Raw genomic sequence first — 19,235 nt, forward strand, 5'->3', positions numbered from 1 at the left:
ACAAAATTATTCATATAGCAACTCACCATTTAGAATTGTGGAGTTCCTCAGGGTAATGTTTTAAGTCCACTCAGTTAAAAAATGGTGACACATTCTTTGTCTTGGTAGCTAAAACATCTCGTAATAACGACAACTGTCAAAGTTAACGATAGCGTATATAACAAAGTAATTACGTATGCACAAAATGTTTTCGAAAGGAAGGCGCCATTTAGAATTGTGGAGTTCCTCAGGGTAATGTTTTAAGTACACTCAGCTGTATTTCAGTGCTGTTTAACACTAATATTGTTCAATTGTTATTACGTATGTCTAGCTTGTGTGCTATTGTGTGCTTAGCTGTTGTGTAGCTGCTAGCTCCTACAGTAGCCTATAGCTTCGCATGTTTATTGTTTGTAAATTACTTGACTTGAGTAAAAGAAAAGACTAACCTTATGGAAAATTGCAAAATATTGTTTCAATCAATTTTAAGATGTGTAGCGAAGAGGAAAAAGGTGTTTCCTTCATGACGTCATGAAAACACTAAAATTTAAAACATTTTCATGCTAGCATGTTGTTATGCAAGCAGCGCTATGTGGCTAAGCTAGCAGGGGCGTCCCATATCAGTTCCACAAACATATCAAAAACGTAACACAGGAGAAAATATTCAACATTTAAGAGAGGAGAAGCGCTCGTTAGTCAATTGTTTTTGCCACACTGCCATTGGCCAGTCACAAATGGTTAATTTATTTGATTGACAGGTAAAACAGTGCAATAGAGCAGCGTGTTAACGCTTCTTGACAGAACTGGGACGCACAACACAATCAAGACGTCATGACGCTTGGCTATTAGACGTTTTAGGCATGACGTAAGAAAGCGTGCATGAATTAAAAAAAAAAAAGATTGCTTGAGAGATATAGTAAGGAAGGGATTTATATGGCCCCATTCCTGGGTGGAATAAATCATTTTGCAATGCAGTCTGCTGAAAACGATGGAAAGCGCCACCCTACATAGCAACTGACGCTGTGGCTGATGTTGGAATTGCCGCAAAACTCTCTACTGCCATGCGGCGGCTATGGTGAAATTTGTTACGTTTCATGTGTCAGGTGAACCGCGACGAATAGGGCTGTATGAATGCCCTTCCAAGCCTAGCATACAATTAGCATGTGTGTTCCCCTTCGCCCAAGCACGTCCGTCAATCACTGACCTCTGTGCCGCCGTCGTCGTGGCGATAGCGTCTCCAGGACCGCCCCGTGTCGCTGTAGAGCAGCAGGTAAGCGCCGACCCAGTCCCAGCTGTCATAGCATCCCTGCGTGGCCACCGCCGTCACCTCCATCTGCTCCCTGAGGTCCAACTGGAGCCACGGCTCTTTGTCGCTCGCCGCCGGCGACCACCCACCGGCCCCTGGCGGCAAAAAAAAGCCCAACAAAAAAACGAAATAGAAAGAATCAGGCAATCGATGGGTCATTGATTTTGTCAAAGCGTGTTGGAAGCTGAGTCACTGCCCTGAGATCACCTTGCAAAGGTTAGCATCGCTTGAACGTCGCAGATAAAAGTCTTTTCATAAACATCGGCCCACAAATTTCACCTTTGATCTCGGCCGTCTGCAACATCCAGACTGAGATTGCCTTTCAAAATAAAAGCGTATCTCCCCCCGCACTGAAACTGCAAGGTCAGAGTCTGCAACTTGCTCAAAGTTACATTTTATGAACTGAAAAATGTAACAAGAACACCAACGAGCTAGCTTATGTTATAACTAGTGGCTTAACAGAACATATCCTTTTTCAAATGAATACTTTTGGTACAATTACTGTTTATATAACATTTTAAAAATCCTTGTCGGTACAAGGAATTTGTTTGGCGTTCATGCTTGTTATTTGCGTGCACATGTAACCGTTAGGGGGCGCGTGCATACACAACTAACAATTGCAGTCATGTTGTTGTTATGATACAACGTTTATCATTTTATGCTCTTGAGTCTACTGTTTGTGTTTGTAGGTTTTTTAAAGTACAGTTTGTATTTGTACATTCTTGATCATACAGTTTGTATTTGTACGTTTTTGATCGTACAGTTTGTATTTGTATGTTTTTGATCGTACAGTTTGTATTTGTATGTTTTTGAACGTACAGTTTGTATTTGTACGTTCTTGATTGTACAGTTTGTATTTGTATGTTTTTGATCGTACAGTTTGTATTTGTACGTTTTTGATCGTACAGTTTGTATCTCTATGTTTTTCATTGTACAGTTTGTATTTGTTTATATTTGTATACATTTTTATTTGTATTTCTTCATTGCATATTTTGTATTTGTACGTTTTTGATCGTACAGTTTGTATTTGTACGTTCTTGATCGTACAGTTTGTATTTCTACCTTTTTGATCGTACAGTTTGTATCTCTATGTTTTTCATCGTACAGTTTGTATTTTTATTTGTATTTCTTCATTGCATATTTTGTATTTATACGGTTTTCATTGTACAGTTTGTATATGAAAAGGTATTGATCGTTAAAGTTTATAATTTAATGTTTTATATTCTTGATCGTACAGTTTGTATTTGTACGTTCTTGATCATACAGTTTGTACTCATATGTTCTTGATTGTACGGTTTGTATTTGTATGTTTTTGTTCATATAGTTTTTACATTCTTGATTGTAGTGTTCGTATTTGTACATTCTTGATCGTACTGTTTGTACGTTAGTCATTATACAGTTTGCATATGCTCGTTTTTTTCGGATAATTTGTATTCGTATATTCTTGATCGTACAGTTTGTATTTGTACGTTCTTGATTGTACGGTTTGTATTTGTATGTTTTTGTTAATAAAATGTTTACATTCTTGATCGTAGTGTTCATATTTGTACTTTCTTGATCGTACCGTTTGTATGTTGGTCATCGTACAGTTTGCATATACCCGTTTTTTTTCCGACAATTTGTATTTCTCCATTCTTGAAAGCCCATCCATCCATCCATCCATCCATCCATTTTCTACCGCTTATTCCCTTCGGGGTCGCGGGGGGCGCTGGAGCCTATCTCAGCTACAATCGCGCGAAAGGCGAGGTACACCGAGGACAAGTCGCCACCTCATCGCAGAGTCGCCACCTCATCACAGATTCTCGATAGTATGGTTTGTATCTGTATGTTCTTGATTGTATGGTTTGTATTTGTATATATATTTATTTTTTTTATACAAATTTTACGTTTTTGATCGTACGGTTTGTATTTGCATGTTTTTTTGTACAATTGGTATATTCTTGATCGTACAGTTTGTACGTTGTTAATCATACAGTTTGCATTTGCAGGTTTTTTGTCGGATAATTTGTGTTTGTATGTTTTGATCGTACACTTTGTACATTTTTGATAGTGCAATTTGTACATTCTTGATCATACCGTCTGTATTTGTACGTTCTTGGTGGTACAGTTTGCATTTGTACGTTCTTGATCGTATGGCTTGTATTTTTCATATTTTTGTTTGTACAATTTTTATGTTCTTGATCGTACAGCTTGTATTCGTATGTTTTAGATTGTACGGTTTGTATTTGTATGTTTTTGTTCAAATAATTCTTACATTCTTGATCATAGTGTTCGTATTTGTACATTCTTGATCATACCGTTTGTACGTTGGTCATCATACAGTTTGCATTTGCACGTTTTTGATCGAATAATTTGTATTTGTACATTCTTGATTGTACAGTTTGTATTTGCACGTTCTTGATTGTACCGTTTGTATTTGTATATTTTTTCATACAATTTTTACGTTTTTGATCGTACGGTTTGTATTAGTATATTTTTTGCGTACAATTTGTACATTCTTGATCGTACAATTTGTACAATGTTTATCATACAGTTTGCAAATGCAGGTTCTTGATCAGATAATTTGTGTTTGTACTTTTTGATCGTACAGTTTGTACATTTTTGATGGTGCAATTTGTACATTCTTGATCGTACCGTCTGTATTCGTACGTTCTTGGTGGTACAGTTTGCATTCGTACGTTCTTGATCGTATGGTTTGTATTTGTATGTTTTTGTTCGTACATTTTTTATGTTCTTGATCGTACAGTTTGTATTTGTATGTTTTTGTTCATATCATTTTACATTCTTGATCGTAGTGTTCGTATTTGTACATTCTTGATCGTACCGTTTGTACGTTGGTCATCATACAGTTTGCATATGCACATTTTTGATCGGATAATTTGTATTTGTACATTCGTGATCGTATAGATGGTATTTGTACGTTCCTGATTGTACAGTTTGTATTTGTATGTTTTTTTTGTACAGTTTTTAAAATTTTGATTGTACGGTTTGTATTTGTTTGTTTTTTTGTACAGTTTTTACGTTTTTGATTGTACGGTTTGTATTTATATGTTTTTTTGCACAGTTTTTATGTTTTTGATCGTACGGTTTGTATTTGGTAAAGCGAAAACAAAGAGTTACAATATAATTTTTCAATTTTAATGCTTGTAAAAAAAAAAAAGTGACAGCGTAAACAGATTCTAACAGATACTAACAGATGCTAACAGACGCTAGCTAGCATCCAGGCCCCTCTGGCCCACTCACCGTCTCTCCGGTGCAGCTTGGCGTTGTGGGCGGCGTAGCCCACCGACGACTGCGACGAGCTCTGGAAGGATGAGCGCGGCAGTGCGGACACCAAAGGACCATGGCAATTATCTGCAAAGGGACAAGACTTTATTTTTAGTCGCGGTAAACAATGCAAATGAGCTGGCAGCAGATAACGAGATGCAATAAAGTCGCTCTAATTTACTTGTACTGGAAAAAAGCCTTTGAAAGTCTTCCAGCGCCATATTTGCATATTTGCATACACAAGCACCAATATAGAATGTACGGAATATTTGATCAATGGATCAGTGGATTTATTTAGCGACAAGAATAGCTTTCAAAATAATCAGTTCAGTATTTCAAGATAAAGTCAGTAGATTTGACATTAAAAAACTATCATTTTACTGTCAAAATAAAAGCGGGAATATTTTTCCGTTTGCAGTCATGTACTGTAAAAACGACCATAGATTTTAAGGTTAAAAAAAATAAAATAAAATGTCAGTTCAGTTGCCAAAATGTTACCGCAAAAGTAACAGTGGTACCGATTTTCAACCGGCGTAAAAAACAGCCTAAAATGTATGGTAACATTCGGGCTACTAAGCGAATATATTTTTGCCGTTAAATTCAGACTTTTTTTTTTTCACACTGCAACCTAATTAAAAATAAAGTTAAACATGCTTTGCAAAAACGTATTCCTAAGCAATAATACAGTAAGTGTCCACTTGGTGGTTAGATTTTTTTTCAACATGTAAAAATGTGACATTGCCAGCACATTTAATAAAGCTTCTATGATGGCCACAGTTTGACCATGGAACAGACTATATTTTCTGTGAATAAATCACAAATCTTTTTTTTAAACAATGTTAACTGACACAGTTGTATTATTATTTATGTTTTTCAGTGGTTGATTTCCATTTTCACTTAAAATAAATTAATAATTACAAAAGCAAATAAATATCATAAAATGTGACTTTTAACAAAACTTTTATAATAGCCAAAGTTTGACCATGGAACAGAATATTTTTCTTTTTACATATGTAATTTTGATATATATACAATAAATATACATATATTATTTTTTTAATTGTTTCCAAAACCATGAACATCATTTATCTTATCAAAGTTATTTGACACAGTTTTATTCTTATTTATGTTTTCCAGTGGTTTGTTTCTTTTTGCACATAAAATAAAATAATGACTAAGAAAATACATAAATAAAATACAATGTTACCTGTAACGTTTTTATAATAGCCACAGTTTGACACTGGAACAGATTATTTTTCTTTCTACATATATCCATCCATCCATCCATTTTCTACCGCTTATCCCTTTCGGGGTCACGGGGGGTGCTGGAGCCCATCTCAGCTACAATCGGGCGGTTGATTTCTTTTCTGTTTTGTTTTTTGAAAATTGGATCCGTGTAGATTTTGCTATCGCCTTTTTTCCTCCCTAGGGAGTGATTTTCCGTTTATTGTTTTACGCCCTGTGCTACATTTCCTTTTTACTCTAGTGTTGAAGTCTAGAGTTCAAAGCCATTTGTTTATTCACTATCTGAAGAGAGTTCTCAGAAACTGTTGAATAAAAAGCCTGCGTCAATCATTTCCCGTCTGCAACTGAGTCCTCACTCTTGCCAAGGCCTAACACAAACACATGTTGTACTGTGTGTGTGTGTGTGTGTGTGTGTGTGTGTGTGTGTGTGTATATATATATGTGTGTGTGTATGTATGTATGTATGTATGTATATGTGACAATTTAATGATTTAAAATAAAACATCAGTTCAGTATATTTTTCAAAATGGCTCAATTATCCATCCATCCATTTCCTACTGCTTGTCCCTGAAATTTGAAATTGTTTTAATCATATGAAGTTAAGAAAAATAATATTTGATGGCAATTAAAATAAAAATTTAATTATTTATTTATTTAATATTTGATGACCATGACATTGTTTAAAAAAAAAAAAGGATTAAATCAGAAAAAAATTATGACATTTCACAATGATTTTTCTTTGGCAATTAAGGATACAATTAAATTAGTTACATTTTAAAAATGTATTTTATGATGGCAATTAAAAATTAAATTTAAAAAATGTATCAACATTGGATGGCAACTACATTATTTTGTCATTTTTTTCTCTTAATTACATTAGGAAAAATAGTGACATTTAAAATGAACATTTGATACCAAATAAAATAAATATAATTAGTTATATCTTATGAATGCATTATTATTGGATGACAGCTACATATTTTTTTGTTTAATAATTACATTTGGAATGAAAAATCTATTTTATCATCATAGTATTCTTCTTGGTTCCACACATTTGATGCATCAACCATCTTCATGATATTCAATGGAAGAATTTTCACCATAGAGGTTTTAAACATGATTTGTGTTCCTAAAACTTGGGGTTTGCGAGTTAAAACACGTGCAAACTTAATAGCGCACAAAGCGGAACTACAAAGCTCGAGGATTGCAAAATAGCGAGTGCAATCCATTGATCGTGCCTGTCTTCATGAATCGGCATAATTTATGATGATTATTAGAACGCCCACAATACTGGGAGGAGGGGATGCAAATGTAATTATTTTGCGCTCGCAATGTGATTTATCAAACCTAAAACCGTTTGCGGCCGCTGTTTTTTACGTCTGTATTCAGCACGTTTGGAAGGTACGTGCAAACTGGCACAGTTACGCACAAACGGATTTTGGGAAAGGACAGGAAAAAAATCCTCTGCCCGTGTGCGTGTCACCATTTTTGGATTGTCGACATAAAAATTGGACGTATCGTCTCTCTAGCAATGACATTTTGTAGCTGCTGGTTGACTTAAGGGGTTGATTCACAACCAGCAGACACCAAAAATGAAATCAACTAATTAATTTTGGTGTCTGCTGGTGTTTTCTTTCTAATATAGGAGAAACAAATCAAAATATAACTCCTTTAAAAAAAAAATTAAAACAAATTTAAAAAAAGTTCTAGCACCATGCATTTTCTTGCACTTGAATCATTGCACCTTCGGCATACTAAAAAGGAGTTTTCACTTCGCTTCTAAAAGTCCAGAAAATGTGTGTGCTGCGTGTTACACAACATAACACAACAACACAAGTTGGAGCGCGATGGCCAGTAAATGGTGACAAGCCATGGTGACACTCAAAATCCTCATCCAGCACTTTTGTACTTTTTATCAGCGATCTTAGTACACACACCAATTTTATATTTGATCCTTTTTACAATGTAATACTTGGATCTTAGCAGATCGGGCCCTCAGTGTCTACCCTTCAGAACACAAGAACTTGAAAACCATAGTGACTAATGACTGCTTTCATGCATCGCCAACGGCAGGGGTGTCCAAAGTGCAGCCCCCGGGGATCGTCTGCGGCCAGCAGCGGATTTTTTTTTTTTTTTTTTTTTTTTTTAACAAAACAAGGCGTAATGTGAGGGGAAGATATTGAAATGTTGTTGCTGCTGACACAAATCTGACTTGCAGGTTTTTTTTTTCTAAATATTGTACTGTTTTTGAAAGTAAACAAAAAAAAATCTAAATGGCCCCCACATTCTTTTATTTTCAGTGTGGAAAAAAGTTTTGGACACCCCCGGTTGACTGTTTTGATTTGAAAGGATGTGGATCTCCGTTTTATTAGAAATCAAACGAATATATATATATATATATATATATATATATATATATATATATATATATATATATATTAGGGCTGCAACTAACAACTAATTTGATAATCGATTAATCGGTCGATTATTACTTCGATTAATCGATTAATTATCGGATAAAAGAGACAAACTACATTTCTATCCTTTCCAGTATTTTATTGAAAAAACAACAGCATACTGGCACCATACTTATTTTGATTATTGTTTCTCAGCTGTTTGTAAATGTTGCAGTTTATAAATAAATTTTTATTAAAAAAATAAAAAAATTAAATTAAATTACTTTTTTTTTTAAAGTAGCCTCTGCCCATGCGCATAGCATAGATCCAACGAATCGATGACTAAATTAATCGCCAACTATTTTTATAATAGATTTTAATCGATTAGTTGTTTCAGCCCTAATATATATATATATATATATATATATATATATATATATATACATACACACATATATATACACATATATATATATATATATATATATATATGTATATATATATATATATATATATATGTATATATATATATATATATATATATATATATATATATATTTACAACTACAACAAAACTATTGTAAATTCCGGACTACTTATTTTCTACGCTTTGAACCTTGCGGCCTATAAAACGGTGGGGCTAATTTATCGATTTTCCTTCGCTGACGGCCATAATGTGTTAGTGGCCACCAGTCTATGGCGGTCACTTGCCGATAGCGGTCGCAAAAATGTCCCCCGCAGAAAAGAGTAGATCTATATGTTCATTTTCAGAGGTGGGTAGTAACGCGCTACATTTACTCCGTTACATTTACTTGAGTACATTTTTGGATAAATTGTGCTTGTCAGAATAGTTTTAATGTAACATACTTTTTACTTTAACTTGAGTATTTTTGAGAGGAAGAAACGCTACTTTTACTCCGTTACATAGAGTTTAATTCCGATTGCAACATTTATTTATATCACAATTATTTATAATTATCAATTAAGGCTTGCAACGATGCATTATTATTATTATTATTTTTAAATATACCTTTATTTATAAAGTTCCACATTTACAAACAGACATATGAACAAGGACAATTAAAACAAGTACAAAAACAGTACAATTATTGGATAGTAGTCTGTTTATTTCAATTGTTAGTTTTTTCTTTATTGCCTGTTGTGTAATTTATTTCATTTTATTAGTTATTTATTTTTACCCCATATTTGTTCCCACTACCGCACCTTAAGTTGGAGTCCTTAATCTCGTTATATGCAAATATAATGACAATAAAGTCCATTCTATTCTATTCTATTCTACAATACAACACCATGGGGCTGTTAATTTAATAAAGTAATTATAGTAGAATATAAAAAAAAAATATATGTAGTAATGTGTATAGTTATAGGCTCACACAAGTTCCATAAGTAGTTTAAATTTGGAGCATAGCATCATAGTTTTCACAGATTTTTTAGCGACCCTACTTCCGGCAGGCATAGTCACGTGACTCCGTTCCGCCAATCCGACGTAAGCAGTAATGACGGTTGATCCCATTTCATCAATCAAACAAGCACAAAGTACAGCTGTAGGAACTTAGCTGCATTAGGTCGGTATTGTTAAAGTATATGATAAAATAGAAACCTACTTGTTTAATAAGTATCAGAATGTTCCCAAAGAAGACACTTTAATTAGGTGACATCATGACCCCAGCACATCCCGGCTGTTTGAGAGAACTGGTAAGCAGAAACCTCCTAAGACAATTGACTCAAAAAATCGATCTTTTTGTATGTCTCTGGTTATCCTAATACCCACAAGTGTCAATTAAACACATTAAAACATTACCAACAACAACAAAAAGCAGTTGGAAGTTGAACTTACCTGTTAGAGCCGTAGCTTTAGAGCCACGAGCGCTAGCTTTTTAGCATGTAGCATTATCTTCTTCTATTGTATTTACATCAAACATAGCTAAATAAGCTGAAATGACTACAGTCGCCCCCTAGTGTACGAGAGGCACCCTGCGTCTGGCCATCAGTAACATTAATACAGTAAGAACATGGAAACTACAACTTCCCATGAAGATGTGAAAATAGAAGAAACTGAATTATTTGACGAATCAGACTAAAATAGTGCATAGAAAAACGTACTGACTGTAAAAAGTGACATGACAGGCAGAAAAAAAATATTCAATGATTACTTTCAAACTAGCAAAAAGTATCTGAAGTTCAGTAAAAATATACTTTAGTGCAGGGGTTCTTGATCATAGTCGGACAGCCAAAAAAAGATCTGTTTCGCAGTACTCAGTACCATGAATTGATTACGTGGACCCCGACTTAAACAAGTTGAAAAACGTATTCGGGTGTTACCATTTAGTGGTCAGTTGTACGGAATATGTACTGTACTGTGCAATCTACTAATAAAAGTTTCAATCAATCAAAAAAGTTGTAATACACGTTTCCACCTCTTGTGGCAGTAATGACAACATCGAACACACAGAAGAAGTCTGGAGCTAAAGACATTGAATAATTTTTCAAGCGCAAAAAATATGACTAAAGTGGTGAAGCTGTATTTTCATTTGCGCATTCATTTTATTGACAAAAAATCACTAGTAATTTAACAAGAATGTATGTATTTGTCGAAAGTTATTTATGAAGTTATTTATGAGTCCCATCTTCTATGGCAGTGGTCCCCAACCTTTTTGTAACTGCGGACCGGTCAACGCTTGAAAATGTGTCCCGGGGTGGGGGTGGGGGAGTTGATGTTTTTAGTTGTTTTTTTTTTTTGTCATAAAAAAATACAATCATGTGTGCTTACGAACTGTATCCCCGTAGACTGTATTGATATATATTGATATATAATGTAGGAACCACAATTATTAATAACAGAAAGAAACAACCCTTTTGTGCGAATGATTGTGAATGAGTGTAAATGGGGGAGGGAGGTTTTTTGGGTTGGTGCACTAATTGTAAGTGTATCTTGTGTTTTTTATGTTGATTTAATAAAAAATAAAAAATATATATATATTTTTTTTTTTTTAATTTCTTTTGCGGCCCGGTACCAATCGATCCACGGCCGTGGCCCGGTGGTTGGGGACCACTGTTCTACGGTATATTCGGTTAATACATATTTTTCTAATCAGCCTGACCTAAGGCTAAGGTTTATGTGTTGAATAAATTATACATTATTTGTGATTAACACATGCTTTGGTATTCTTTGACAAGGTTGTAATTTAAAATTCGGTTAGTACGATTAAAATCAAAGATAAGATTTTTTTTTTTAAATTAAAAAGTAAATAAATTAGAATAAATAAATAAATAAAAGAAAAAAAGAGTACAATTACTAATATAGTGTTGATATTTAAAAAGTAAATCAAGTAAAATAAATAAATAAATAGATAAATAAAAAAGAGTAAGATTACTAATAGTGTTATTTAAAAAAAAAAAGATAAATAAAAGAAAAAAGCAAGATTACTAATACAGTGTTAAAACAGCAAATCAATTTAAATAAATAAATTAAATAAAAAATAAAAAAGTAAGATCACTAATAGTGTTAATATTAAAAAAAATAAAAAATAGTACTCTGACTCAAGTCATTGTTTTGATGACTACTTTTTACTTTCACTTGAGTAATGTTATTCTAAAGTAACGGTACTCTTACTTTAGTACAATTTTCTTGGTGCTCCACCCACCTCTGCTCATTTTGCATCACAAAACATTTTAATGGACTTTGTATAGCGGCCACCGATGTCAAAATTTGCCACGATCCGTGAAAATTGATGATATGAAAGAAATAAGAATGTTTGCTTGCGATTAATGTTTTTTTCTGTGCTGCAATTAATGTCTTTGATCAGGAACGAGCACTGTTCTGTTGTTTTTGTAGCTTTTTTTTTCATGGCCGTGATCGTAAACGTTTTAGTTTTTGGCTTGTAATTAATGTTCGAATTGTGCGTGATGTGTGCAGTGTCACGTACGATTGTTGTTTGTATTGCTCATGTTCAAATTGAACATACACACGTACATGTATACGTAATTGTTTGAAGGTCAACATGTATGGCAATTCAAAATGTTGACCAAACTGTCTATAGCGGTCACTTTCTTTGTTTCCCTGGAGTGAGACAGGTTTGACTATACTTTTTTTTTTTTTTAAACTAGCAAATACACTGAAAAGGTGTGTTATTGTTTATGCTATGGCGCCATCTTTTGGACGAGTTTGCTCACTGCTGGTGCTACGGCGCTCTAATGTTTAGACGTCGGCAACCCGCTGCTCTAGATTTAGCGTCGCCCTAGTGGTATGAAAACGGAAAAATATGAATGCGGTTTCTGTAGGAGGACAAACACGACACTAACCTTCCTAATTGTTAGAAAGCCCACTGTTTAATATCTTTGTGTTCATGCTTCACTGATGAGAGTATTTGGCGAGCGCCGTTTTGCCGGTCCTTGAACTCACCGCAGTTTGTTTACACGTACAACTTTCTCCGACGCTGCCACAGAAAGACATGGTTTATGCCACTCCTTCTTTGTCTCATTTTGTCCACCAAACCTTTTATACTGTGCGTGCATGCACAAAGGTGAGCTTTGTTGACGTTATTGACTTGTGTGGAGTGCTAATCAGACGTGACTGCAAGCTAATGGATGCTAACATGCTATTTAGGCTAGCTGTATATACATAATGCAATATTATGTCTACTTTTAATTTCCTTTACTTATGTCCTCTGTGTATTTCATTTATATTTGCATGTCTCATGAAACATTATCTGTATGTATTATTGGCTGCATTTCTGATAGTTGTTTGAGTGCCATGTTGTTCCAGACCACACCAAACGTTACCCAGCTTGCAAAGCTTGTAATAAATCCATTAGAAGATGACAGCCTGTCGTCTCCTTTTAACTTGGACACACACATCTATACCTTTGGCCATTCTAAGTCAGTCATTTCCAGGAGTTATCTAACCCTCTGAGAGGTTTAAGAATGTTTTCCAATGTTGTAAAAATGTGTAGAATAAATATAAAATTTCAACATTTTTGTTAACAAAGATTTAGTCATTTTGATAGTAGGCTAATATAACTAATATAGACACTTGCATCATGTGTTGTCTTCATTATAACACTAATATAAGACTTTTAAAGTAATTTTGATGGTAGGCTAATATAGCTAATATAGACACTTACATCATGTGTTGTCTTCATTATAACACTTATAAGACATTTAAAGTAATTTTGATAGTAGGCTAATATAGCTAATATAAACACTTACATCATGTGTTGTCTTCATTGTAACACTTATATAAAGCGTTTAAAGTAATTTTGATAGTAGGCTAATATAGACACTTGCATCATGTGTTGTCTTCATTATAACACTTATATAAGACATTTAAAGTAATTTTGATAGTAGGCTAATATAGCTAATATAAACACTTACATCATGTGTTGTCTTCATTATAACACTTATATAAAGCGTTTAAAGTAATTTTGATAGTAGGCTAATATAGACACTTGCATCATGTGTTGTCTTCATTATAACACTTATATAAGACTTTTAAAGTAATTTTGATAGTAGGCTAATATAGACACTTACATCATGTGTTGCCTTCCTAATAACACTTATCCAAGACATTTAAAGTCATTTTGATTGTAGGCTAATATAGCTAATATAGACACTTACATCATGTGTTGCCTTCATTGTAACACTTATCTAAGACAATTAAAGTCATTTTGATAGTAGGCTAATATAGCTAAAATAGACACTTACATCATGTGTTGCCTTCATTATAACACTTATATAAGAATTTTAAAGTCATTTTAATATTAGCCTAATATAGTTAATATAGACACTTACATCATGTGTTGCCTTCATTATAACACTTATCTAAGACATTTAAAGTAATTTTGATAGTAGGCTAATATAGACACTTAGATAATGTGTTGCCTTCATTATAACACTTATATGATAATTTTTAAAGTCATTTTGATAGTAGGCTAATATAGATAATATAGACACTTACACCATGTGTTGCCTTCATTATGACACTTATATAAGACTTTACATTTTTGCGGCTCCAGATGGATTTGTTTTTGTATTTTTGGTCCAATATGGCTCTTTCTACAGTTTGGGTTGCCGACCCCTGGTTTAGATTGAGCTTTCGAAAGGATTCGTCATTCACCACTCCAAGCAACGTTTGTTAAGTTTTGCAATATAACTAAAACAACTCTTACTTACTAAACCGCAGTGTTTTCATGCACATTTGTACGCGCTACCGTGATGTGATCAAGCTCGCGTCGTGAGCATTAGCTACTGTGCTAACACGTTTACGAGTGTGTTTCAGTTTCGTAAATTCACCAAAACGTCACCGTGGAGTTGGAGAGCTGGCCGGGGGGGTGGACCACTCCTCTTTTTGAGTCTGTTTAGCTGATTGTCGAGCTAGCTTGCGCAGCCAGTGGACCCATGACGATGACCATACTTGCCAACCTTGAGACCTCCGAATTCGGGATATGGGGTTGGGGGGGCGGGGTTTGGTGGTACATTGTAGCGTCCCGGAAGAGTTAGTGCTGCAAGGGGTTCTGGGTATTTGTTCTGTTGTGTTTATGTTGTGTTACGGTGCGGCTGTTCTCCCGAAATGTGTTTGTCATTCTTGTTTGGTGTGGGTTCACAGTGTGGCGCATATTTGTAACAGTGTTAAAGTTGTTTATACGGCCACCCTCAGTGTGACCTGTATGGCTGTTGACCAAGTATGAATTGCATTCACTTGTGTGTGTGTAAAAGCCGCATATATTATGTGACTGGGCCGTCACGCTGTTTGTATGGAGGAAAAGCGGACGTGACGACAGGTTGTAGAGGACGCTAGAGGCAGTGTCTTTAGGGCACGCCCCCAATATTGTTGTCCGGGTGGAAATCGGGAGAATGGTTGCCCCGGGAGATTTTCGGGAGGGGCACTGAAATTCGGGAGTCTCCCGGGAAAATCGGGAGGGTTGGCAAGTATGATGATGACTTCTGTTTTGTTTAATCGGCCGTTTTACTGCCGTGTTCCAGACACCGTTTGGAAACAATTTAAGGTAATATTTCTGCGTCAATAACTCTTTTCACAACGTATATATCTGCGGCTAATATGTGAACAATATGTTTTTTCTTCTAATATGTAGTGGGTGTGGCTTATACACAGTGCGCTCAAAAATAATCAGTATTATTATCGCCCCAGCAAAAGCATAAGGGGCGATCTCTACTTTTTACACTCGTTAACTCCTTGAATTATGCCCACAGTTTGACCCTGGAACAGATGATTTCTATTTCCACCACGTCCTCTGGGAGGAATTGCCTCCAAGCAAGAGGCCGTGTCGGCGGTGGAAGTGATCGATGCTTCGTTGCCACAACTTCCCCCCCTTCCTTTCTTTATTCCGCCGCCGACTTGGGTCCGTCCACCTTGGGGGGGTGAATCACGGTTGATACGTGTCAGGCCCAAAGCGCGTCTTTACCTGTCGGCGTCGGCGCTTGAAAGGGAGGATTAGCGGGAATAACAAGGCCCGGCGCTCAGACGCTTCAAACAGTCTATTAACCCGTGCGCTGACCCTTCAAAGCGCGCACATCAGCGTCCAAAGCTGTCAATCCCACACCTCCCGCCACAATAAGGGCGGCCACTTCCCTGTCAGGATGGAGTGACTTGTTGCGTTGGCGCCACAATGGCGCAGTGTAAGGAAAAACCCGCGGCGGTTTGATTACAATCATTACGTTTGAGAAGATGTATTAGTCTTGGTCAAGCGGAACGCGCCGGGCGGCAACAGGCCGTCCATCTGATGAACACCGCCGCGCTGACAGCGTCTCCGCCGCATTCCGACTGACCTGCTGTGATTGCTAGCGCTAGCCGACAGATCCCCCCGCCCCTCCCAGCCCCCGCCTCGCTAATCCCGACTTCCGGGGGTGACGAAAGTGGATCAAGCCGTCTTATCTCGGGACTCAAATTGTTGGCGGAGCTGATGTCGGTTGGGGGGAAATGAGGGCGCTGGCGTGCCATCTTGACACACACCACAGTCAGGTTGTTATGCAAAGCGCTTGTGCTGGTAATCGTCTCAAGGAACCCGGATCAGACTTTTGATCCCGGCTGGATCGCACTCGCCTTTCTTTTCCGCGCAGACACTCACACCTGAAGTTCAGTAAAAATATACTTCCGTGCAGGGGTTCTTGATCACCGCCAAAAAAAGGTCTGTTTCTCAGCGCAGCGGCACTCAGTTGTAATGCACTTTTCCACCACTCGTGGCAGTAATGACAACATCAAACCCACAGAGGAAGTCTGGAGCTAAAGTCATAGAACATTTTCTCAAGTGCAAAAAATATGACTAAAGTGGTGAAGCTGTATTTTCATTTGCACTTTAATTTTATTGACAGTTTATTATTACATATTTGTGATTAACACATGCTTTCATATTCTTTGACAAGGTTGTTAATACGATCAAAATCAAGAGTAAGGTTTTTACAAAAATTTAAAAAGTAAATAAATTAAAATGAATAAATACATTTAAAAAAAAGTAAGATCACTAATAGTGTTAATATTTTAAAATTAAAATGAATAAATAAATGAATAAAAAAGAGTAAGATTACTAATACAGTGTTAATATTAATTTTTTTTTTTTTAAATGAAGTAGATTAAAAAAAAGTTACAAGCAAGATTACTAATACAGTGTTGTTGTTGTAAAGTAAATACATTAAAATAAATACATACAATTAAATAAATAAAAGAAAAAAGTAAGATTACTAATACGGTGTCGATATTTACAAAATAAATACATTAAAATAAATCAATAAATAAATAAAACAAAAACGAAAAAAGTCGTAAAATTACTAATACAGTGTTAATATTTACCAATAAATACATTAAAATAAAACAATTGATAAAAAAAATAAAACAGTAAGATTACTAATATAGTGTTGATATTTAAAAAATAAATGCATACAAATACATTTAAAAAATGAGATGAGTGTGAATGTTGTGTGTCTATCTGTGTTGGCCCTGCGATGAGGTGGCGACTTGTCCAGGGTGTACGCCGCCTTCCGCCCGATTGTAGCTGAGATAGGCTCCAGCGCCCCCCGCGACCCCAAAGGGAATAAGCGGTAGAAAATGGATGGATGGATGGATGGATTACTAATACAGTGTTAATATTTTAAAAATAAATTACATTAAAATAATCAAAATAAAAAAAAGTACCTTTACTAATACAGTGTTGATATTTAAAAAAATAAATTACATTAAAATAATCAAATAAAAGAAAAAAAGTACCTTTACTAATACAGTGTTGATATTTAAAAAACAAATAAAATAAAAAAGGACAATTACTAATACAGTGTTAATATTTAAAAAAAGTAAATAAATTAAGATAAATAAATAAATTATAGAATGAAAAAAAAAAAGTAAGATTACTAATACAGTGTTTATATGTGAGTGGGGCACAGGCTCTCTGTTATGAAAATTTTGGTCAGTGAGGTGAAAAAGATTAAGAACCCCTGCTTTAGTGCAGTGTTTATTAACCATGGTTGGACTGTGGGCGCCCCCTAGAGGGCCGCCAAAAAAATATCTGTTTCTCAGTTGTGGTCCGTATGGGCCGCAGCGGTACTCGGTTGCAATACACTTTTACACCACTTGTGGCAGTAATGACAACATCAAACACACAGAAGAAGTCTGGAGCTAAAGTCACAGTGACACATACTGAAACCTTGAGAATGTATATTGATATTGATATCTGTCTGAAACAGTATCAGCAGGAATCATACCTACGTTTAGTATTTTGTAGTGTTGGGAAATGTTTGATCAAGGGAAAATGAGTCAAACAGGGATCAATGGTAGCTATAAAACCACTAACCTATTTATTAATAACTACCTGGAATGGACTTATACTGTCTTTAAGTGAAGTGGAGTGGTAATTGTCTTTTGGCCAAACTGAGTGGCCAGAGTGATTCATGAAGTCAGCTCATGATGCAGTAAGTTGAATGATGCGGACACATTTGTTACTGGATACTTCTGCCTTGGAGACTTTGTATGTGTACGAAATATGCAACTATAAGTATTTGATACTTGTTTATATTGACACATGTGCTATATTGTTCAATTAATATTACAAATGTCTAGCTTGTGTGCTATTGTGTGCTAAGCTGTTGTGTAGCTGCTAGTTGTCTATAGCCTAGCATGTTTACCTTTTGTACTTTCGTAAAATAAAATAAAAATGTGTGTTTATTGGAGGACATTTAGAAGTAAACACGCTGCAGGACTGCTTGTATTGCACATGATATCGCACACAACTAAACATGCTGCAGGACTGCTTGTATCGCATATGATATCACACACAAGTAAACACGCTGCAAAACTGCTTGTATCGCACATGATATCACACGCAAGCAAAAACACTGTGGGGCTGCTTGTATCGCACATGATATCACACGCAAGTAAACATGCTGCAGGACTGCTTGTATCACATGTGATATCACACACTAGTAAACACGTCGCAGGACTGCTTGTATCGCACATAATGTTACACACAAGTAAACACACTGCAGGACTGCTTGTATCGCACATGATATCACACACAAGTAAACACGCTGCATGACTGCTTGTATCGCACATTATATCACACACAGGTAAACATACTGCAGCACTGCTTGTATCGCACTTTATATTACACACAAGTAAACACGCTGCAAAACTGCTTGTATCGCACGTGATATCACACACGAGCAAACACGCGAGTAAACATGCGAGTAAACATGCTGCAGGACTGTTTGTATCACATGTGATATCACACACAAATAAACACATTACAGGACTGCTTGTATCGCATATAATGTTACACACAAGTAAACACGCTGCAAAACTGCTTATATTGCACATGATATCTCACACAAGTAAACACACTGCAGGACTGCTTTTATCGCACATGATATCACACACAGGTAAACACGCTGCATGACTGCTTGTGTCGCACATTATATCACACACAGGTAAACACGCTGCAGGACCACTTGTATCGCACATGATATCACGCGCAAGTAATTAAGCTGCATGACTGCTTATATCGCACATCATTTTACACGCA

The 19,235-nt window shown here is 35.7% G+C and overlaps 1 protein-coding gene across 3 annotated transcripts in view; it reads right to left on the reverse strand.

Annotated features, from left to right (window-relative positions):
* Nucleotides 1-19,235, reverse strand: part of LOC133613398 (contactin-associated protein-like 5) — a 314,549-nt gene that overhangs the window by 246,761 nt on the left and 48,553 nt on the right. Inside the window, exons 2-3 of one of the 3 annotated variants that reach the window (XM_061970920.2) lie at nucleotides 4,526-4,636; nucleotides 1,181-1,377 (exon numbers count right to left, since the gene is read on the reverse strand). The exons of the other annotated variants lie outside the window; for them this stretch is intronic. Coding sequence (XP_061826904.2) covers nucleotides 1,181-1,377; nucleotides 4,526-4,636 — 308 coding nt within the window. The remainder of the gene's footprint in view (nucleotides 1-1,180; nucleotides 1,378-4,525; nucleotides 4,637-19,235) is intronic. 3 annotated transcript variants of the gene reach the window in all.

This window comes from Nerophis lumbriciformis, linkage group LG13 (assembly GCF_033978685.3).
Source record: "Nerophis lumbriciformis linkage group LG13, RoL_Nlum_v2.1, whole genome shotgun sequence".
In the NCBI taxonomy this organism is placed as follows: domain Eukaryota; kingdom Metazoa; phylum Chordata; class Actinopteri; order Syngnathiformes; family Syngnathidae; genus Nerophis; species Nerophis lumbriciformis.